We start from the raw sequence: 22,633 nt of genomic DNA, 5'->3' as shown, positions 1-22,633 counted from the left end.
GGACTGTGGTGATCTTAGCTTCCTGTAGGTGCATTGTGGGTTACATGCTAGGCCTTGAACACGAGTGTAACATGCAGCACCACTAACTAGTGGCAGTGAAGTGAAAGAGTGGGAACCCTCCCCACATAAGAGCTGTACTTCACTTTATCTGGTAAGAAATTCTCATTTGTTTAATCTAGTTAGTCATAGTTTATCCGACACTGATTGTGATTATTACGGGCACCATGAAATACATTTGCACAGCAGATGCTTGATTCTTTATGACTGGAAAAAACATGGCAAAAATCTTCGTTTAACCTTATGTTATTCGCTAGTCTGTCTTGGATGCTTTGATATTATCCAGTGATATTTTTCCGACTTTTACTGTAAACCGGTGACTAATGTAACATTTAGTTGAGTGTCAGAATGTCTCCGTTAGTTTACTACAAAGCCACTAGATGTCACTATTCTACTGATGTGGCGCTCAGCACCTGCTTAATGTTGCAATGTCCTGTCAGAACTTCTCAATGATGCCACCACCCCTGACAAAAACATTAATTGAAGGTTGACTGACAAAAGAGGCTACATCCACGCCCGTGAGCACTTTGGTAAGTAATGTATTTTTTCATCTGCATTTTTTAAGCCACACTCTTTTCAACGCTGAGCTTTTATGTATATTTAAGAAAGGGAAGTCTTTTACGGGTGAGTTATTGCCCGTGGTTCCTGAAAACATAGCTCCTCCCACTACTCTTTTTGTGCACACATTGTGAATTTAAAAGTATTGTTGCTTAACTACTAAACAAATTGCATGAATTTATACTAGCTGAGATTCACAAGATTTTTTTTATCATCCTGTCTCACTTCAATTACAAAAATGTCTACTGTACAGTAAAGTAGGTACATGAAGACTTCCCAAAGCTCTGAGTGGATTACTGCTGAGCAACTAAGGGTGATTATCTTTGACACTTGCGCTCCCTCTTTCTTCTGCCTTAGGCTCTATCCCTACATGCGTTTCTCCTCCACTTGGCTTGTGTATTTAAAATATTGTACAACTGGCTAGACTGTCTGCACTACACTCTAATTTTGATTAAGATGACCTGTTTTGACTGTTTATGTGCATAAATATATGTTTGTTTTCCCCTACCATCCCATTTGCAACATATTTATGCAATAGAACACCCGGGTGACTTTAGGACCCTGTGAGAGAAACCCACAGGGGGCGCGGCAATATTTTTAATCTGACCACAGAACCTGTTAGCTTCCTCTTACATTCTGTAAGACAGTTCAGAAGTTCCCTTACACCAGTTCCTTCATGTGAGAGCTACAATACAGAAGTGCTCTGTAGCGGAGCAACGCAACTGCCTCAGTCCTGTCCCCAAGCTTAGCAAGCCTATCCATGACCTGTGGACAAGGACCTTTGTGCCATGACATGTCTATGAGAACTGCCCTATCTCAGACAGTGAACATCCAGCCATGGACCAGCAGGTCAGGATTCTGAGAAGCTTCCTGGATGACCTGGAAAGACAGGAGGCTGCGGCTGAGGAGGCATCTAACGGCATTGCTGGGGAGTTTGTGGTGAGTTAACCGTAATGTTCCTCTTGTTGAAGTACAGCTAAAAATTCTCAACCCAGAAGACATACTGTATTTCTCGATGGTTTTTACAGTCACACGCTAAAAAAAGTTGTATTTTTATATTGACGGTAAGCACGTCGAAACTGAAAGTTCTTAGTCTTCCCGATTTTTAGGTTTTTTACAAAAGACATCACACTGAGGGAAGTACCACACTGGTATTTTTCGGAGGGTTCCAACGCCATTTTTATTCTTCCTCTTTGTATTGATGCTTGTCACTAAAGGCACAACAAGGAAGAAGTGTAAGCAAAAGTCCTGTAACACTTAACGATTGACGACTAGCAGCAACAACAACAACCACGCACACACACACACACACACACACACACACACACACACACACACACACACAAACACACTCACACAAGCATACTAAATTGTGCCTGAGAAGTGTTAACCCCAGGGTGACATCATCTGTGGGCTGCTGCCATGGTGATGAGTGACATGGCGGTGCCTGAAGACAGCACTGTGTGCTTCACATGCTGCCCCTCTGCTGTCATATTGCTGCCACCCCAACCACTCCAGAGGAAAGAGTCCATTGCATCACTTCCTCTGAGGACAAAAAGCACTTTGTAGTGTTAGAGAAGTGCAGATGTATTTCAAGTCCTTTAGCAGACTCTTTTAGATCTGCCTCAAATGGCCTCAGAACAAAAAGACCAATGTCTCAACAAGTCCTGCAAGCACAAACGTGAGTTTAACTTGAGAGTCCGAGCTTCCGCTTAGGTGATTTAGAATCGAGGTCCTCTCAGTTTGTCAGCCATCATGTCAGTTTGAAGTCAAATGAGTCACAGATTCTTCGTCTGAGGCTGAATCACATAAAAACTGACCACATGTGACAATGTGCAATTGGTCACATATAATTTGCTGGTTATATGCCCCACTTTTTACTCACTCTCTTGTATCAGTTGCTTATGACCTTAAGAGATCTGCAATATGAAAGAGCTTTTCCAGTAAATGCGCAGAAAACACTACCATGAAACTCATATTACCCATCTGCTGTTTTGGCTAATTAAATAGAATTTAGATGCATTTACATGATACTTGTATCTCAATATAAGCTTGGAGGATGTTTCAGTATGACACATTAGCAAAACATGACAAAAATAGCTCTCTGGCATTTAGATGGCTTCTAGGAACTATGATGAATGCAGTGCATTTAAATTTCTTTTTGTGTTTTTCAGAGGTTGAAAAGTCAGTCAACAAAGTACCGAACGGACAAGACGTATCCTAGCAAAACAGCAGAAAAGCAGGAAAACATCAAGAAGAACCGATACAAGGACATTCTGCCCTGTAAGCTTGTCTAAATGTATAAAAATGCAACAGTTTTACAGTTTACTGCATTAACACTGTAAAGGAATACTTCTAGATTAGTTTTAAAGTATATTATTACCTATAGTGTTGTGCTAATGACCAAAAAACGATATAAACAGTATATAATGCTCCATTTAGTTAATATTGTAAATTAAATTTGATCAACAGATCTACTTAAGTTTCTTATATTTATTTAAATTAGACAAGGTAGACTAGATCCACGGAAAAGCTTACAAACATTAACATATTTTATTATTTTTTCATCTCTATTTTATTCTAATTCTGTTCATTTTTTTTTTTTGCCACAAGGCTGTGAGAACGTAAAGCACACTCAGAATTTTTTTAGGTTTTCCAACATTCATAACTACATATTTTTCTTTTTGTAGTTGACCACACCAGAGTAACGCTTACTCTTGTCACATCAAAAAATGACACAGACTACATCAACGCCAGTTTCCTCAAGGTAAAGAACAAGTGCCCTTTTAGCTTATATCCACTGATGGCTCAGCTTCTACACATCTAATTGACAAACGTCATAAGTGCACTATTTAGGCTGCTTTAGCCTGGCCACAGTGGAATGGCCACTTTACAAACCAACTGTACCCCAGCTTCTCTTTTTTATGCTGTTCTAAGCTTATTAACATTATCTGTGGTTGCACTGATCTCTGCTACGGTCTGAGCCGGAGTCTTGCTGCTCCTCTGTCTGCCAGTATCTGTGAGTGGAAGGCTAGGGAGGTATATGCTGCCAAATCATTGCTGCATTAGAGATAACAGGTATCTTTTGGCCACGGGGGTCCCGACTGAAATGTGGTTTGTGCAAATGTAACTACTGTGTTTTGTGTGCAGGGAGTATCAAACTCCAGGGCTTACATTGCTACTCAGGGTCCTCTGCCCCACACAGTAGTGGACTTCTTGAGGATGCTTTGGGAATACAAGATAGAGGTAAGGCCTACACCACAAGGTGCATTTAAGATAGCACAACTTGCTTCATTTCTTCAGTTGAAAGTTAAATTAAGATTAAAAGAGCTGTGACTTTGGCCACAGTAGCTGAAATACTGATCCCCATCCCAGTTCACATATCTTTTTAAAATGTTTTATTTATTTATTTATTTTTAGATATATAATTTTTTATACACATCTTCATGATTCTAGGTTGTTGTGATGGCCTGTCGAGAGTTTGAGATGGGAAAGGTAAACTTCTCTCTGCTTTCCATCTTTTTTCTCACCATACAGACTTTTCTCTATATTTGTATGTTTATATACCAGCCTGGTGTGAGTTTGTTAACTATTATCATTTATTGTTTAAATTGAAAGTACTTTTGTTATACTTGTATGATTTTTTTTTTTTTTTTTTTTTTTTTTTTTTTAGAAAAAGTGTGAGGTTTATTGGCCACAGAAACACGAGGAGCCGTTGGTTTGTGAGCCTTTTAAAGTTTACTGTGTGAGTACTTTTTGTTCTCTATTCATATTTTCAAGATGATTAGATTAATGGATCTGATGCAAAAACTTATACTGAATATATATATTATAGTATTTGCTATACTGAATTTTAGACACCTACATACATATTTAACTACTTTAGAAAACAAAAACTGGCTGCTCAACATTGGATTTTCTCTAATCCACACAGGGTCAACATTATTCATATGGTCTCAAATACATACAACTAATATTTGGTTAAATGTCCCTTAGCAAGTCGCGCCGCACCCAGATTTGCTTTGCTTTTTGTAGCTTGGCATAATTCTGGTTGGATATTTGACCACTCTTCTTGACAGAGTTGGTAGAGTTGATTTAAATTGGTTGGTTTCTTAGCATAGCTTATAACCACAGTCCACAAATTAGATATCATTAGACTTAAAAACCTCACCTTTACAATTTCAAACACATCTTCTGTCATTGTGGCCAAATGGCTTAACCTTTGTCTTGTCTGACCATAAAACTTCTAAGCCAAAGACCTTTGGCTTGTTCATTTGGGCACCTGTAAATTTCATTTGAGATTTAAGGGGTGAATTTTAGAGCAGGGCTTTTTTCTTGGTGAGCAGCTTCTCAGTGACGTAAAACTCAGTTCATTACAATTTTAAAAAAGACTTTCCCTTTTGTGTAAATCTGCAGTTCTCCTTGGACTTTCACTGTACTTTCGCATTGTTCTGAGCATTGTTCAATCCAACCAGTGCTGTCAATCAAATTCTTTTTATGCTAAAGGATTTTTTGACTTTTTATGTATAATTTTGAGCCTGTGTAGATTAGTGAAAATCCCAAAGAAGCCCCAAATTACCGTTCACACCCATGATGAATCTCTGTAAACTTCTGACCAGTACTGTATGTCATGCACATACACTATACCTAATTATACTATTTTAAGTCGCACATTATTTTACCATAATTTTGTAAGCAGACAGATCAAGAACCTATGTTAAAGAAAAACTGTTTTTTGTGCAGGACTCTGAGGAAAGCAAAGGAGACTATCTGACCAGGACCTTAAGGTTGACCTATCACAATGTAAGCACTGTTTATAGCCTGCCTAACTTTTGTGGTCAAATTTGACAGTTGGGTCTTAACCTAAAAATATAACTATGAAGTTTAATGTGCTCTAAAAAGACGCTTGCATTATAAATGTGTACAATACTTTTAATTTTTTTTCAGAGTTCCCGAACCTTGAAACAGTTGCACTATATCAACTGGCCAGATCATGGAGTACCGGACTCCATCCCTCCCATTCTGGACATGTTGCATGAGATGCGCTCTTATCAAGCCCATGATGACATTCCTATTTGCATCCACTGCAGGTCAGGCATTTGAATAGAACTTGAACTTACTGCATGGCTGGAGTTAAGTTGTTTAAGCATGATAAACATCCTGTTAACATATGAATGAAGTGGATTCTCTTGTTCAAAAATGAGCTGCAAAGCTGATCTTTATTTTTTAATAGGTAATGCTTATAGTGTTGAAAGCGCTATAACGTTCATTGTTCTTAAGAAAAAGGTTTTTGATGCTGTTTGGCAAAACCAGAAATGAATCAGAATGTACACAGCTTAGCCTTTAAAGTAAAAGGTGCACCAACCGAAAGGAGGCTTTTGTCACTGTTGGTTTCATATGCTTGAATTTCACATCCTGTCACTCAGGACAACTTGAATCAACAGCTTGGGGTCAATTTTTGTAGCGATTGATTTTCTAAATATAATGTAAATTAGATCATGTTGCTTTTTAATGCAAAGAAATCAGAATATGGTGTTGGTCTTCTCTTAAGTATTTCAAAGTATTTCTTTTAACTGGATTCAAGAAATAATTCAATTGATTTCAACTAACAATGAAACTACATGTGAAAAAAATAATTCAGGTAAATGAAAACGTGACTCTTTTATTCTTGTACGTTGTTTTTTGTCGTTGTTTTAAATAGTTTGAAAGTTCACATGCGATTTCATTTAAAGTTAAGCATGAAGTCATTATAGCAACTGCGGTTGTTGTCACTCTTTTATTCTTTACTTTTATTGCGCAAAATAACTTTGTTATCTTATCAGTACATGTACAAGCAGAAACTACAACACTGTATGAAATGCCATCGCTCCTTTCTAACGTGTTAACGAAAAAAAGCACATCAAAGGAAGAACTGTGCTTTTGTTTGTGATGAAGTTTGTACTGCTTGTGGGCAATGTGTACAGGTCCCCAGCAATATGGCTTAGAGGTTAGACACTATTCTTTTAACAGGAAATGTTTGTAGGCGGTTGGCCAAAACCCCACTGGGTTGTAAAGTATATATGTAGACATTTTCCCCTAAAATTTTCCAGCACTTACACTATGGCTAAAGCAAGAGCTTGTGACTCAGATAAGTCCAGACAGAAAACCTTGGGGCATGTGGGATTGCACCTGTGTGAGCTTTGATGGAGTGCTATGTCAGTTGTGCAGAAAATTTGTATCATTTTGTTTCCAGTTCTGCATCATACTTTCCCTCTGAAGAAACACAAACAAGTATAGATTTGTCACATACTGTTACTTTGTCACATACTTATTGTTTTTTTTACATAAATATATATTCTATTTTTTATAAACTTATACTTAACTAGAGTGTTCAGAAACTATTAACATGTGAAACCATGATGCTCCTCATGATGAGTCAGCCATGTACTGTTGAGTTTGTAGCAGATATAACCTAACCTACATATCATGAAGCCACACCACATCTGTGACAGGTCACCACAACATGGTTGCTAAAACGCTATTATTAAAGTTTTATTTTTTTATTGCGCCAGTTTTTCATTGATTTTCTCGTCCTGACAAAGAGCTTTGTACTTAATTCAGCTGATGAGGGGAGTCGTAAGCTGTGAATAGTTACAGACATTGCTGCAGTGGTTGTGGTTTAGCCATTATATGTACCATCACATCTAATGCCTTCTTCAACTATGCTGCATATATGTAGGGTAAGTATAGCATAGTTGAAGAAGCATAGGGGCAGTTATACTGAAAATGTCTGAAAAATGTGACGTTTTTCTGTTGTGTATTTGCAGTGCTGGCTGTGGTAGAACAGGAGCCTTGTGTGTCATTGATTATACTTGGAACCTCCTAAAGAAACAGGTTAGATATTCTGCTCTGCCTTGCTGTACATTTTGTACGACAGATGTGTTGAACTGTAAAATTGCCAACCTCTCCATTACTTTTGTGTGCTTGTTTATAGATGATCACTTCAGATTTCAGCATCTACAATTTAGTTCAAAGCATGAGAACCCAGAGGCCATCTTTAGTTCAAACCAAGGTACTTGATGTTTTTTAACATCACATCTAACAAGTCTTCCAATCAACAGAAGCACATTTCAAGCAATTTAAATAACAGTAATTCCAGTTAATGTCATTTTTGTTTCGTGAATCGTGCCCCAAAGTTATGCAACCTAACAGAACAAATTTTTGTTGTTTAATCTCAGGAACAATATGACCTTGTCTACAGAACCATCAAGTTACTATTTCAGAGATATTTGCAGTCTGTAGATGAACAGACTTTCCAAAACAAGGTAAGTAACCAGGGATTTATCATTGTCAGTGAGCTTAGAGAGAGACTAGCTAGACGCAGAGATGACACGGTTTTCGGTTGTGTGCTTCATCAACGCATACCGAAAAGCACAGCCCTCTGAATCTGTAAAACAGAAACAGTAGATGTGGCAGGCTTTCTTGTGGTTTCAGCAACATTAAAATAGAATGTAGTCACATGATCAAAGCGGAAAATCATCAAACTGGCAGATTCAAAAATTAACTAAGAAGGCAGTGACACCTCTGTGCTCTGTTGAATCTTTTGCTGTACACTTCTCTTATTTACTGTTAAACAGAGAACATTCATATTTTAAAAGCATACTGAATTTACATGCAAATTATAATCAATAATCTGTTCTTGTTGCAACTCATTCTCCTCCTAAAGGCCTCTGAAAATGAGGTCTTTATCCCAGGTGAGGAGTCTGGTTTTCTGCCACAATTTCAGTATCTGCTTGACGAGGAACGGGCCTTCCTACCACAGTACAACAGTCCTTTGGCTTCTTCAGAAAACCTACTTTTCTTAAACGCCATGGACATGCACACAGACCAGCAACAATGGCATCTGTTCCAGACCTCTCCTGAGTCAGTTCCCCAGGACCTGAATGAAGGACCCTGGATGGTGCATGCAAATCAGAGAATTCCTTCAGCAGAAGAATTGATTGCAGAGAGTGATAGTGTACCGTCACTGATCCGTCAGCCTTCGCCAGATATAGCAGCAGCCATTTGTTCAATGGTGGAGGACCCCTACTTTGACACTGGTTTGAGTTCTCCGTCATCAGATGGGGGACTCGTGGGTGCTGCTGAGGAGACCACAGAATGGACATTTAGCCCTCTTTTCAATGCACCCTCATTACTTTTGAATGACCACACTCTGGAGGCCAACTCACCTGCTTCAGGTTAGTGCTAGTGCCTGTGCATGAGTTAGTTTCAAGATGAGCAACACCGACAATAGCAGCTGATTTTTCTGTTTTTGTAGTCTGTACTTCTGGAGAAGACCCTCCTCCACTACCCGAACGAACCCCAGAATCCTACATGCTGGCTGTGGATACAGGTTAGGGCCCATAGTGAACATACATCTGGAATATGAGCTGTTAGCTTAAGGGACGCTTACTTAAACGATGCAACATTGCAACATGCGATTTTGTCTTTCAGAGGTATCTGACCCTTTTGAAAGGTTATCAATTATTCCACACGATGCTGCTGCTGATGCACTTACAGAAATGAGTGGTAAGAACACGTAACTGGAAAATAAATGAAACTATTAAGTATGTAGATGTCTGCAACATATTAACAACAGTTTCCAATGCATCAACCGTCTACTGATCACTTGCAATAAGATCTTGATCAAAGTCCTTCATATTGCAATCATGTTATTCAGCAAGTGCACTATTATTGATACACTATTATACTTATTTATACTTATTTCCTTACTTCCAGGCAGTCCCCCCTCACCTGCACCCCCACTTCCAGAAAGAACCCCTGAATCTTTTGAGCTGGCTATTGATCAAGGTGACTTCATAATTTCAGAAATCTCAATGATGAAAGAGTAATTTTAAAAAATGAAAAAGCTTTTTCAGGTATTTTAGTATTCATAAAAAGACAATTGATTAATGAAATTGCTTATTTTGACTTTTCAGCTCCCGTGGAGCAGAAATTAGAGGTCATACCAGGGGTCGCACCAGCGGTGAACCTGAATGTAATAGGAATGTCTTCAGAATGGTTTGGCAACTCAAATCATGGAGCCACTACATTTCAGAATGAGAGGAAATCTTTTGAGAGGAGTAAGGTAAGAAAGAATTCTCTAGAATTCTCTTTTCCTGCAAAATTTCCGGTTCCATATATCAGTTATGAATGCCTCTATTAATGCATAAAAAGAGAAGATTTATGACATGTATAAGAATTACTGTAAAGCAAGCTCAATCAAATTATATATCAACCTAACAGCTGTTAATTAGAAGTGCACGCTCTATGTGTCAGTAATGCTGAGAAATAGAAAAAGAAAGAATCAACAGTCCACTAAATATATAATCAATCTACTGGTTACTTAAGCAGCTTTCTTGTATTAGTCATCGTGATCTATAAACAAAACATGTTGCAGGAGGTTATCTCGCTTATCTCTACTGTTGCGCTGCAGCAAATTAAGGAACTGGTCGTTCTAACCAAACCAGAGACTTATAGACATTTTCAAATTTTTGTATTATTCGAAATACGTGCGGAGCTTAAAATAAATAATAGCTCTTACTCTTGTCTGTGGTTATTCTCAGTCACCAGACTGATAACTGGTTTTTGGCTTTCTCGCTCACGAGGCTTTGCAGCTTCAACAAACACAGTCGTTAAAGGTTGGGACACTGTGTAAAGTATAGAACAGAATGCAATGATCTGCAAAACTCAGAAACACATAATTTATTCACAGTAGAAAACAGAAAACAAATCAAAACAAACATTTTAAGAAAATACTGGCTCATTTTGAATTTGATGGCAGCAACATGTCTCAAAAATGTTTGGACCATCAGCCATAATGGTGCCATTGCAGACGTGCAAACTGCCGATCACACAGGCAATAATGCACCCCTGTACCATTAGAGACACAGGCTTTTGAACCGAGTGCTGATAACAAGCGATATGGTCCCACCGGCATCCATGTTCTCCAGAAACAATTTCAAATTTCCACATTGCCTTTTGTTGCTTTGGTTTAAAAGGATGGTGGCCTTTCTAGATCATGTTTGCATGTTCTTCTTTGCATGATAGAGTTTTAACAAGTACTTGTGCATGGCGTGGTAAACTGTGTTCACAGACTATGATTCTTGTGTTCCTGAGTCCATGCAGCGATTTCCATGACAAAACCATTTTTGTTTTCAATGCTGTGCCACCCGAGGGCATCCGGTGTTGATTTTCAGCTTTGTCCCTTGCACGCTCTTGATGATGAAATATTTATACAATTTTAAACCGAGCAACATTATTCTGAATGTGCTTGTAGATACAGTTGTTTGCAGATTGGTGAACCTCTTGCCATCTTTACTTCTGCCTCTAAAAGATACTCCTTTTTCCACCAAGTCATATTACTGACTGTTGCTAAGATGTGATCACTTATTTGCACAATTTTCTTCTAGTTCTTTCTTTTTAGTACCTCTTGTTTTTCCTGCCTTTTGTTGCTAGTTACCAGTTTATTTATACATGTTGATACAATCAAATTCAACATGAGCTAATAGTTTTTCCCAAAATGGGACGGTTTCTCAGTTTAAACATTTAAAATGTTTTCTATGTTCTGTTGCAAATGAAATTTGAGTTCATGAGATTTACTTAATCTTTATAACTGTTTTCATTTGCCGCTTTTCTGGAATCGGGTCTGGAATCAGTTTGTATTTGTTATTCATTTTACTCATTTACAGTAGTTATTAGTAATTATGTGCGTCCCAGAACATGTGGGCGCAATGTCACACCCAGAAATGTCACAATGACACACGTCAAGGTTTGTGATAACTCACGTTGTTGATTCACTACCGTTTTCAAAACCATTTCCCTTACAAAACAATAGCGGTAACTGTTTAGATGTAGTAAGAATAAATGCATTGCTGAGTATCATCCCTGTTGCGTCTGTACGTTTAGTGGTTATGTAGTTTCCCTTTTGCTTCCTTTTAGTTCTGTGAACAAACTTTTGCTTGCAAGGAATAAAAGAGGAGTTAAAAAAATATTTCATTGTCATTATAATTATAGTATTCATTTAGCGACACACTTAATGCTTGATGTCATGATCTAAAATAAAACTGAAATTAATGTATACTGTTTTGGAAATATTTCTGAGATATAGATATAGATAACTGTGGGATACTTTTCTTTCTTGTAGAGTCTGAAAGTGAAAATGACCTTTACAGGTAAGATTTTTATTTAATTAAAAATGTGCTACTAACAGTGTAATAAACGATACCTTTGTAAAATTCTACAACGATAAAAAAAAATTAAATTTTACATTTTCATAAATTCTCACAATTAGTAACATATTTCTACATGTGCTTTGCAATGATTTATATAACATTGCTTTTTTGTACTGTAGGACCAGTAAATGATCCTGACCTTTCTTCAAATTGTTCTTACTCTCCGTCTATGGAGCCGCTATCTCCCCCACAGCCTGCCAAAGGTACGATCTAACTTTGATATTTGCCTTGAAGTCTTGTTTTAGAATAAAACACTTGCATGCAAAACAGTGAATGAGGTAACTGTTACCTAATAAGAAATGAAAAATTCACGGTTGGTTGTATTCGATTGTGCAGCCGAGCGCAGTCTGACACCTCCCCTTCCAGAGAGAACTCGACAATCCTTCATCCTCGCCACAGAAGACAGTGAGTATACCATCAACTGCTTATAGCAGCGATAGGTACAACGGTGTATTTGTACAGCAGTACTCTATGTCTTTGTGGAATACCTTTTTTTTAAAAATTTGTTTTGTTGTTTGTTTAGTTCATGAGCTAACCGCCATTTGCCCACAACCGTTAGAAATAGCGCACCCCTCAACAAGGGTGGGTATATCATCTGAGTGGGATGGCACTTCTCAGCCCAAGAATTTCCACGATGCTGTCATGAGCAGGAGCAAGGTAATGGTGGTAAAATAGCTCCAAAGCAATAGAACACGCTGTTCTAAGTAAGACAGCAAACAGAGAAGCAGTGATTACAATGATAAGTTCCCTAAGACTTTTAACATTTTTGTTTTTAAACGCTTCCCCACAGAGTGTTCGACCTAAAAGTTCAAGACAAGGTAGGTTGTTCAGTTCAATGAATGATGATACCCCCCTCTTTTGATCTGAGATTAAGTGGCTTTCCATTGAAAGGGTATAAATAGCAATATTTGATCATAATCATAAGCCTTTTGTGGTTTTTAGTGAGCAGTGGAGGTGTGGCTTTTGCATATACACAGAGCTCTTATTAAGACTGTTTCAAAGTTGGGAACGGAAACTATAGACTTTGTCAAGTTTGGATTTTAATCAGTTTTGGCCAGTGACCAAACTGATTTACTTACTGTTACATAAAAAAATACTTTTTAAATGGTGTCAAAAGTTTGTTTGTTACTTTGAAAATGTTGGAGTACTTATTTTCACCACTGGGAGGCATGATATGATAAAACAACTGATGCAAGCTTGACTTTTAAATTACTACTTGTTTTATTCATGATTAATCTAAATGCTTCTTTATGTGCTGGGTGTAGTTTATCATTGTGTTTCCACCGCAGAGCCCCCAACTGCAGTTCAGCCGATCGCTCCACCTACTGTGTTTGTAGCTGAAGGAGGAAGTGGTGAGTTGGTTCAGGCATTAAACAAAATACACAGTAGCCTCTCTCACACACACTGTTATTAGAAGACCTGTGTATACGTCTTGCATGGAAATCTGTCAGCCAAGTGCTTTGCAATAAGACTTCACAACATAGGGATTATTCTTGACGTGAAAAGCAGATCGCGTTAGGTTACGCTTGGCGAAATTTCAAACACAAATTATTTCATTTTCTTTCTGTTTCTGTGTTAATCAGCTCAAGCGGAACACTGTGATGTGAACCGCAGAGCCTCCCTGAACAACGAGAAATCAGAAAACAAATCAGACAAAAACAGTGAGAAGGCCATGAGTAGAACAAAGGTAAACGTAAGATATACAAATACATAGTTGCACGTTTCAGGGATATTTAAAAGTATATTGGCTCTAATTTGTGTTTTTGTTTCCTTTGCCTAGAGTCTAAGATTTTTTAAACACAAACAACGACGTAAGTATGCTAAGATAAAACTTTGATACGGTCCCGATATCAGACAGCTCAAACTAATAGATCTGTAAATTCTCATATCCTCAGCAAAAACTGCCCCTCCATTGCCTCCCACTCAACCTGGAGCGTCATCTCAACCATGCAGTGTTTTTTCAGTGTTCAAGTTTGGTAGGCCTACATATACTATAACCAATCATATGTATTTCAGTATCACATAATACATTATAACACCATTTTTATCACCCGCAGGATTTGGAAACCGTTTTGGAAAGCCGAAAGGCCCCAGGAAATATCCTGACACTTGGGTCTGACTTCTCTGGAAACATAAAAAGTAGAAGTGTTTTTTATGATGGTCACAGTGACACATTGCATTGCTAGAAGATTCGCCTCATTTCCTCAGGACTAAGTGGCGATCAAACAAGCACCAGCACTATAGCACCCCCAACAGGGAAGTCTTGTTTCCTGCTCTGAATATGTTACGTACGATTTATGAACAAAAATGGATTTTAATTGAAAAACAGTAGCTTTAAAAGAAAAACATGGACAGCCACTAAGATGAATGACTTGAAAGTTCAAACTCAGGAATGCTAGTCTTTACAATAACTTGTGTGCAGAAGTAAGCAGTGAGAAGTTTTAACACTTCTTGCATTAAAGCTCAAAGCAATGCTGTCAAACCTGGCATGCAAGAAATATATTTTGATATGTGCCTTTATGCTTTCAGCATAACATAAAACGGGTATGCTACTTGGTGTTCATTACTTGACTTTTTCTGTGAAATAGAGCTCATTACTAAATGTCTGTTTGCCATATTTGACATGACCACCTGCAGTTTTTAAATGTTTTAAAAACTACTAACACCACCTTCAAAGACATGTCCAGTTAATGGAGCATTGAATATGCATATTTAATATGCATGTGTTGCAACTGTAAAGCTTAACTATATTACATACACTGGTTACACACAAATTATTTATTAAAAAATATTGACAGTATGCATTCTAATTGTGTTTTTTTTTCCCCTCTTGTTTAACAAGACTACATCACATTACAAACAACAGAAATCCATGTTTCTGGCACACAGAGCATTGCAACATGAAATGACAAAAGCCTGATATGACAGGGCTGTGATGGGGGGGGTTTTCTACATCGATTTATTAAGTTAAGACCATGTGAAAGCCACATTTCTGACAAAAAAAGCCATTTTTCTTCCTAGTTTGGATTATGAAAGGCCTAATCTTCTATAAAACTATGATGCTATTATTATTTGCTTTTGGATATCATGCAAATGTAAAAAGGATCATGTGAGCAACATTTTTTTTTAATAACAAAAACATGGTACACTATGGCTGTTTGGCCTCACCCCATTTTACCATCCTACTCAACAAATAAACCTTGCAGGTTTAAATGAGGCTAGCTATATAAAGTACAAGGCACTAAGATGTAGTCAGTGGTATAGCAAAGGCGGCAAAACACCATCACTTCCTTCACACAGGAGCAAAATTTAGAAGACAACAGAATGAAGCTCGCTCCGAGACTCGGTCGTCCTCTAAAACTCGATCAAAGCTACGACGCTATACGCCTATTAGCCACAGCATTACAGACTCGCACAGAAATAACACTCACTGCGTTCGACTTTGAGGAAATAATTCAGGTATTCATGTGGATGGTACAACTCCAAAAAAAAGGCTGCATGGGCCTCCCTGAGCAGAACCCTGACACAACACAAAAAGTGCTCAGGAATGGCTGAACAGACTAAAATGCCCAAGGCATAGACCGGGCCTCAAAACTCTGCAGGTTCTAGTATAATCGTGCATTTGTGAGATGCAATAGTCTGATCCCCAGAGACCACAGACACAGACCCTTCGGGACTGCTGACAGTGTTGTGCCAGGAGTTACATACTATGAGGCAAGTAGTTCTAATGTTGTGACTGACAGCAGTATTTTTGGACAAACCTTGTGCAGGCGGGGGGCGGGGCTTACATTTTCTGATGCCACATAGTTGCAACTACGTCAAACTCACTACAAAGTGCCTTCTTCAGCATAATGACATTATCAGTTAACAATAAAAGTGTGAATGGAATTTTAATTAAACTGAGACTGAAAGACAGCTGCAACATATTCCCAGCAATAACAACATAATATTTACATTCCAAATTCTGAATACTAACTCCACACATGAAGAAAAGAGTCAAATTGTTATTGCTAAGCGCAATAGATGTGATTCCTTAGTCATTTAGAAGTGCTTTTACAATTAGGTCATAATCTTAAATACTCATCACTGGTTATAAACCTGTGTTCATATTTTAAGCTCAATCTTAAGAAAATAAATAAATATCAAAAAACTGTATTAACAGTAAGAAAAAGGCCCTGTATAAAATGGTATTTAAATAAAGAACTGCCCAAACTTCAACTTATGAAGCAGACGAGTAAGATTTAAGTGCTTGTAATATATTTAGACAATATATTGTATGTTGCTTAGTTTAAAGGAAATTATACTCAAGTTTAAAAGATGGCGTTTGAATGTGATCCAAAGTAACAGCTAATTATTATTTTCATAGGCATGACGAATGTAAAAGGTCCAATTCTTCCCAAGCTTTTAAATCAATTAAGAAAGGCCTGGCGGCACTTTGACAACTCAGTCTATCAATGAGAAGCCGCAGTATTAAGATAACATTAGTTCACTTTGCATCGGTCACTGAAACTAATAAAAAAAATATCAGTATCATGCTTCTATACTTACATTTTTTAAGTTTCTAAATCAATCCACAAGCATTTTGCGACTTCAGTTCTTCCATGATATGGAAGCTAAACCAGCTAAACATTCAACATATATTAAAACATGTGCATGTGACAAATTATGTCAGTCTAAAAAATAATAGTTTCTATACACAGCTTCTGAATAAAACAGTGGAGAGTTACAGTGAATGTGGGAGCAATATAAAAAAAGAAATTGTATTATACAATCCCATTAAATGATGTAATTGGACTGGGGGGGGAAATGTGACTACATCATAAACAACATTTGAAGATTAAAAACAAACAAACAAAAAAAAGCGTGAACAATAATTTAAGTCAAAAAGCTTCCTGATTGACATAGATGTCAGTCCAAGTCCAAAATTCCTTTACAAGGGAAATATAGGTTGTGGGGGTAGATGGGGTTATAAGGTCATTCTGGGAAGTCTGCAGTGTGGCCATGAGCTTTCGGAAGGCTGGGCTCTTTTGAAGGTGTACATCCAGGGTGGACTGGTGCTAAGAAATGGTGGGGATCCTTGTATGTTGTTGGGAGGTGAGCAGATTTAGCAGGCTGCGGAGGGGCTGGCTGAGTTTCCTGGGAAGGTGTTGCTGGCCTCTGGAACTCGGGTTCTTCAGTTTTAGCCACCCCTCCTTGGATGTTGTCTCCCTGTGGTCTCGCACAGGGGGTTATGGAGGCATCGGGCCTGGCAGGGGAGAAAAACGACACTCGACCAGAGGTGGGGCTGAGATCGTTGGGTTGCTGCTCCTCCTTTGCGGTCACGTCTTCTGAATGGTACTCTTTGAGGCGGATGTGCCAGGCGAGGCTGCAGACTGCAGACACGGTCTTGAATTGGTGGATGACGTTCCTTGGGATGAAGTAAATGTCGTCGTCACACAGCTGGGCGCGGATATAGCGAATGCCTTCCCTCCTCAGCTGGTTGAGCTTTGCATCATCCACCCATTGAACACACTGCACAAAGAACGAAGACACATAGCAGTTTTACTTTAAAGCAAACAAACAAACAAAAAAAACTCTATAATATAAAAAAAAACAAAAAAAACAACATATCTATAAAGCCACACTTCTCACCTGAGCTACTGGAGGTTCATACAGATCCAGCTGCAGCCTCTGGACAACTTCATTGAAGTCCCCAGCATCAAAACACACTACATCTTTGGTTATACGTGGTCGGTTATTCCTGTAGCAGATTTTAAAAAAGAAACAAAGTATATCGAAAAGTTACTTTCCCACTTCACATATCATGATGCATGAGGTGCTGCTATCGCATCATCTTTATTAAAGAGATACTCACCCTTCTCCAAAATGCACTGCCTTCAGTACACCGACAGCAGCAGTGCTCTGCCAGTCAAAACTCTGCCCAATATGATCAGCGTGGGCCTTAGTTCGGTCTTCAAAGAGAACCTCCCTGGGTTCACTGGTTCTCGGTAGGTAGTGCAGATTTTTGACCTCATTCATGGACCTGAAGAAACACACACGAAGAAGAAAACCAGAGGTTACATCATGAATTCCTTGCGTGTATACACTGATAAACCCACAGATGAACTTGTACCTGCGCCGTTTGAAAGGAGACTTAGGCATGTCAGCAGTGGGCACCATCTGTTCACCTGGTCGGACCCACATGATCGGCCCATCATCACTCTGAGAGCGACAGTCCAGTTTTAGACTAGAGAGGGTTCCCCATGGGAGGGTCATCTGTGATGATATACACAGACACAAACATTAAGAAACATCAAGGATTCAAGTTTACCTTGATATGCATCATATTACAGCCTATTAAGCATATGCTATTTGCTGATGAGCCCTGTATATGCTGGGTAATGCTGGAGGATGGTGGTAACAATAAAACTTCTATGTTTGAGATGTAACTGGTTACAAATTAGGTCATATCTACATAACTGCTAATAAAAGGTTAAACATATGTTACAAATAACAGTTTATTAGGAATGTGTTAGCACTAGATTGATTGGAGTGTTGGTACTTCTTAACATTCAACATCTTCAAGTCTACAGCCCAGAACGTAAGTACTGCAACAAGTTTTTGCTTCCTGTACTTTAGGCTTCGAGTATATTCAGTTTGAAATAATCACTGGAAAGTCAGGTTCAGTTTTAAAAGCACTTTAAATACACAGTCCCTACCATTTAGGATTTCATAAATAAGGCCAAATGAAAAAGTTTGCCATTATTCATATGCAATATTTTGCTTTTTGCAGGCAATAATTTGCTGAAGTCTTCAGAACTCTATATTTGTATTTTCTGTGCTCCATTAAGCTTTCACTAGAGCCACCATCAGTTATTGTTTGTTATGCAACACAATGCATGTTGTTCTCAATTTATTTGGATGAATAATGGCACACATAAGGCTCTAGTATACCTCTGGATTCATCCCATTTCTTATGTTAGCATTAAAATAATCACTTCGTGCTAATGTTGAGTGACCTAATCTTTACTGGTTAGGCCACATACAGCATGAGAAGTGTCCAAGTGCAGCCTTACAGAACCAAGTAGCTAGTTTTACAGTACTTTACAACATACTGCTTACTCTAACTTCATGGAACACAGAGTGCTGCAGCTATGTATGCATATTCTTGTCCCAGTTCTTTAGCATATTGTTCCTACTGTGGCTGTCATGGTACACAAAACAAAATTGTTACAAAACCTAAGTGCTGTGTGAGCCGTGTAGGTAGACTACAAACTTCCATCTATTAGGACTCTTATATTTCCTCTGACCTTGAGAAATGGGGACTCTTCCAGCATGTCCAGGAAATCTGGGAAGTAATCTCCAACTTCCTCGTCAACGGCTCCAACCAAGCTGATCTGCCTCATGGGTCCAGCTCGGTAAGTCCCTGAACAGTAAGTCCGATTCACCTAGGACAGCAGAAATTTAAAATATACTTCAGGGTGTGTGCTACAGTCCAACTTGCTGTCTTTGTATACTGCATTTAGACACAAAACAAATGACTGTTAAATGTCAAAGCCTGAAGAAGAATGTGCACTCTCATATCACAGATTAATGATTGCGACGAAGCTTCAGCGACACTTTATGGCTAACGGATTCGATTTACTCAGTCACACATCATCTGGTAGCATATTCAAAGGAGGGGGAAAATCCATACACAAGTCACTCTAATGGATTTCTGGCCCGTGTGTGTCTAGCTGAGACACTACAGACCGTAATACGCGAGTCACACCTTTATTTGTAGAAGCACACATGAATGCATAGAAAATACACAGTAATTGTAGCAAAATGATCAAACGCTTCATGAATCACGAATGTGATCAGCAACATAAACACTGCTGTCTTATGTAATGTCCTAGTAAAAACAACAACAACAAAAAAAAAAACAAATTAGTGCATTTATGCAGTGGTGAAACGATTAAACTCCATGCATAAAGACAAACTGCTGAGCTCTGTGTCCTTTTCAGCGACACACATACACAGATGTACTGACACAGTTTCGTCTTTCTGCAGCTTTTCCAAACGAACCAGTTCGCAACATCATGAAACAACTGTGACTGCAAGTCCCCTCTGAGACCAAACACACCCAGCCACCAGCAGTTTTTCAACTTAATGAGAATATACATTAAACACAGACAGCCACTAAGAGGCAAATATTTTTGCACCTCATTTAAGATTGTGGCTTTTATAGGGCTTGCTCTGACTCACAACAATATTCATTTTATCTAAAATTTGTTTTCCGTTTCTGTGTGTCGCATCTCACCAGAAAAAGTATCTGCACCTGATGTATAAACACTGGTGGAGTGGGGGAACTCATTGCCCTCATGGGCGATGCTATCTATTTCCACTGTCTACAACTTAAAAACACTGAGCAGTCTGATAGTTTCGTTCATGACACATCATCTCAGCTGTAACCTAATTTACTCCATTTATGTTTTTGCATCTCTGACACAAAAATGTTCTTAAAAAAAAAAAAAAAAAACAACAACACCCCCCAAAAAAACATATTCTGCAAGTTTAAATTTGCTCTCCCCAAAACTGTCCCCTCTATAAATCCACCTTCTCTCTGATATTATAGCACAAGAACAAGAATTTCTCGTACTTCTATCTGGGTTTTGTACTGTTAGTTGATTAAAACCGAGGAATCTTTACACTAAAACATCAATGAAAAGCAATATATATTTAACATTTAGTTCCATTCATAATGGAAATAACTTTTAGTGGTTTTTTAACACAAATTCATGCTGATCAGCATCTAACCACTCTGCTCACCCCAAGCAGTGTCCTGTACATTTGTTTATGAATGTCACGAGGGATTTTGTTTACATTTTTTGTGTTAAGGTCAGGAGAACCCTTTGCCCTTTTCACATACCTGAGAGTGAAAGTTGGCAATAGTGGTAGTCTCAATGTCTTTCTTGCCCATTATCTCCATTTTGACCGGCGTGTTGGGGAAGTTGAAGGCAAAGTAGTCCAAGAAGTCCGGTAGGTATGCAGCTGCATTGTGTACTACTGACAAGGCATAGGAGGCTGCACCTTTAGGCTTTTCAGCAAAGGCCAGTTTCAGAAATTCCTGGGCAAAGCACTCCATCTCAGCCGGACTAAGACAGGCCAACTCATCAGCATAGGCGTGCAAGATAGACCCCCCACCATTGGGTTGCCTTTCCTCATGTATGAAGCGTCCATACCGTGTTCCTGTCTGGAGACAGGAGCTGCGGATGTAGTGGTCCTGGTGGGAAAAGAAGGGGGCGTGAACCTGTTTGAGAGCATGGAGGTGGGCCGGGTAGTTGACAGCATCTCTGCCAGGATGGTGATTGCTTTCATGCTTAATGCTGCCAGGCAGAGAAGGATCTGTTCCAACCCCTGAGCATACAGTCTGAACGGCTTTGTTGTGCATGTGTCGAACCTTCTTGACACCGTGCTCATCCTCATGGTTCTTCTTCTTCTTCTTTTTTTTCTTAAGGAGATATTCTTCTAGTGTTAAAGACTTGCCATTCTCATTGTGAGGCCTTGGCTCTACAAGTAAATGAGCAGCTAAAGTTAGAAAAGAAGGATGTGCATATAAAAAAAAAAAAAAAAAAAAAAAAAAAAAGCTGTTTTGCTCTGATTGTTCTATAGTCAATCCATAATGCAGCAGACTAGCTATGATGATTCAGGTTCAGGGACATATTTTCTGTAAGTTTTACGTATTCATTGCTTCTTTTTTTCCTTTTTTACTATCAAAGGATATACACTAGGTCAGTTGTATATCTACTCCATAAATGGCACTACTTAACAGCAAACATTACAAATTGTTATTATCAAAACACTCATACATTACATGCCGTTACTTGTCATTCAGATCCCCCCAACATCCATCTTAAAATGCCAACAGTCTTTAAACGAAAGTAAATAAATAAATAAATAAAAAATAGCAAAGCTCACCTTTCTTTTTCTTCAGTTCGACGTGTTTCACATTTGCTTCTTCATTTTCCTTCTTCAGCTTTAGTTTCAGGTCCTTATCCCTGGGCTTTTCTTTGAATTCCTGGGGCTTGGCCTTGACCACTTTGAGAGGCGTGAAAGTGAAGAGCGCAGGTGGCTGTGAAGGCACCGTTTGCTTCTTCTGCAGCTGCTCCGGCACCTTTCGCGGTTGAGGCGGAGGAAAAACTGGCTTCTTCGTGCCGTTGGTGAGGCTGTGATTGTGATGGTGGCTGTGCAGGACGTGCTTGTCCGTGCTGAAGTTGTGGGGCTTGGGATTTTGCTGCAGCTGATGCGGCTGATGGATCCGGTGCTCGGCGTGTTTGTGATTATGATGGTGGTGATGGAGCTTCACTTTCTTCGCTTCTTTCTCAGACCTCTCCCGTTTGTCGGCCAACGGCGACAAGTCCCTTTTCTTCTTCTTTTTCTTCTCTTTCATGAATCGCTCCAGTCGATCTCTTACCATTTTGTCTTCTACTTTGGAACGGAGCAAGTCGACTTGAGCTGCCATCTTTGCACGTACAGTAGTCAACAATTTAAAGGACTCTGGGTTCTTACTGCGCAGGTCCCCGACAATTTGTAGTCCTCTTGCCGTTAATTTGTAGTTCCCGTCGCTGAGTTGAGTCCATTGCGCACGCGCAACGCATTGATCTGTAGGTAATGTAGTTTAAAGACGGCGCATGGCTGCATGGGAGTTGGAGTTTGGAATGTACTGAATGCGTGCGGCTTTGCACGCACTCACCTCTGCTCAGCTGACGTAATGGTTAACCCAGTGGAGGCGGAGCTTTTGCCTT

At 38.9% G+C, this 22,633-nt stretch overlaps 2 protein-coding genes across 4 annotated transcripts; one reads left to right on the top strand and one right to left on the bottom strand.

Annotated features, from left to right (window-relative positions):
• Positions 1-13: 13 nt before the first annotated feature.
• Positions 14-14,665, top strand: ptpn22 (protein tyrosine phosphatase non-receptor type 22). Of its 3 annotated transcripts, XM_039604152.1 has the most exons (29): positions 14-151; positions 498-587; positions 869-928; positions 1,436-1,554; positions 2,790-2,898; positions 3,306-3,382; positions 3,766-3,861; positions 4,072-4,110; positions 4,289-4,360; positions 5,359-5,418; positions 5,563-5,705; positions 7,422-7,488; positions 7,589-7,666; positions 7,833-7,919; positions 8,321-8,831; positions 8,912-8,986; positions 9,088-9,162; positions 9,373-9,444; positions 9,573-9,721; positions 11,780-11,807; positions 11,987-12,070; positions 12,204-12,272; positions 12,391-12,524; positions 12,658-12,685; positions 13,157-13,219; positions 13,451-13,554; positions 13,648-13,678; positions 13,763-13,843; positions 13,925-14,665. In XM_039604152.1, exons 4-29 carry the CDS (start codon positions 1,453-1,455, stop codon positions 13,984-13,986), a joined length of 2,496 nt encoding a protein of 831 aa, XP_039460086.1. In that variant the 5' UTR covers positions 14-151; positions 498-587; positions 869-928; positions 1,436-1,452; the 3' UTR covers positions 13,987-14,665. The 3 variants fall into 3 exon arrangements, with proteins under 3 accessions (XP_039460086.1, XP_039460085.1, XP_039460087.1); XM_039604151.1 differs by lacking the exon at positions 869-928; XM_039604153.1 differs by lacking the exons at positions 14-151; positions 498-587; positions 869-928 and having other exon boundaries at positions 992-1,554; positions 12,427-12,524.
• LOC116322050 (lysine-specific demethylase 9) lies at positions 14,631-22,399 on the bottom strand. Its single transcript, XM_031742036.2, has 7 exons — positions 21,807-22,399; positions 20,758-21,398; positions 19,157-19,294; positions 17,980-18,122; positions 17,722-17,889; positions 17,499-17,607; positions 14,631-17,378 (listed from the first exon to the last, which is right to left on the bottom strand). The coding sequence occupies exons 1-7, from the start codon at positions 22,348-22,350 to the stop codon at positions 16,842-16,844; spliced, it is 2,280 nt and encodes a 759-aa protein (XP_031597896.2). The 5' UTR covers positions 22,351-22,399; the 3' UTR covers positions 14,631-16,841.
• Positions 22,400-22,633: the final 234 nt, after the last annotated feature.

The sequence above is a fragment of the Oreochromis aureus genome, linkage group 20 (assembly GCF_013358895.1).
Source record: "Oreochromis aureus strain Israel breed Guangdong linkage group 20, ZZ_aureus, whole genome shotgun sequence".
NCBI lineage: Eukaryota > Metazoa > Chordata > Actinopteri > Cichliformes > Cichlidae > Oreochromis > Oreochromis aureus.
Note: the sequence above shows the minus strand (reverse complement) of the source record. Positions and strands in the feature narration are given on the sequence as shown.

Bases quoted from the DNA above. Each gene is read 5' to 3' on its own strand.
- ptpn22 (XM_039604151.1), top strand. From the start codon at position 1,453: ATGGACCAGCAGGTCAGGATTCTGAGAAGCTTCCTGGATGACCTGGAA. The intron at 3,862-4,071 runs GTAAGGCCTACA...TCATGATTCTAG, and splicing joins TTTGGGAATACAAGATAGAG to GTTGTTGTGATGGCCTGTCG. The intron at 9,722-11,779 runs GTAAGAAAGAAT...TCTTTCTTGTAG, and splicing joins AATCTTTTGAGAGGAGTAAG to AGTCTGAAAGTGAAAATGAC.
- LOC116322050 (XM_031742036.2), bottom strand. From the start codon at position 22,350: ATGGCAGCTCAAGTCGACTTGCTCCGTTCCAAAGTAGAAGACAAAATG. The intron at 19,295-20,757 runs GTATGTGAAAAG...CTGCTGTCCTAG, and splicing joins TTGCCAACTTTCACTCTCAG to GTGAATCGGACTTACTGTTC. The intron at 17,890-17,979 runs GTACAAGTTCAT...GTGTTTCTTCAG, and splicing joins TCTCCTTTCAAACGGCGCAG to GTCCATGAATGAGGTCAAAA.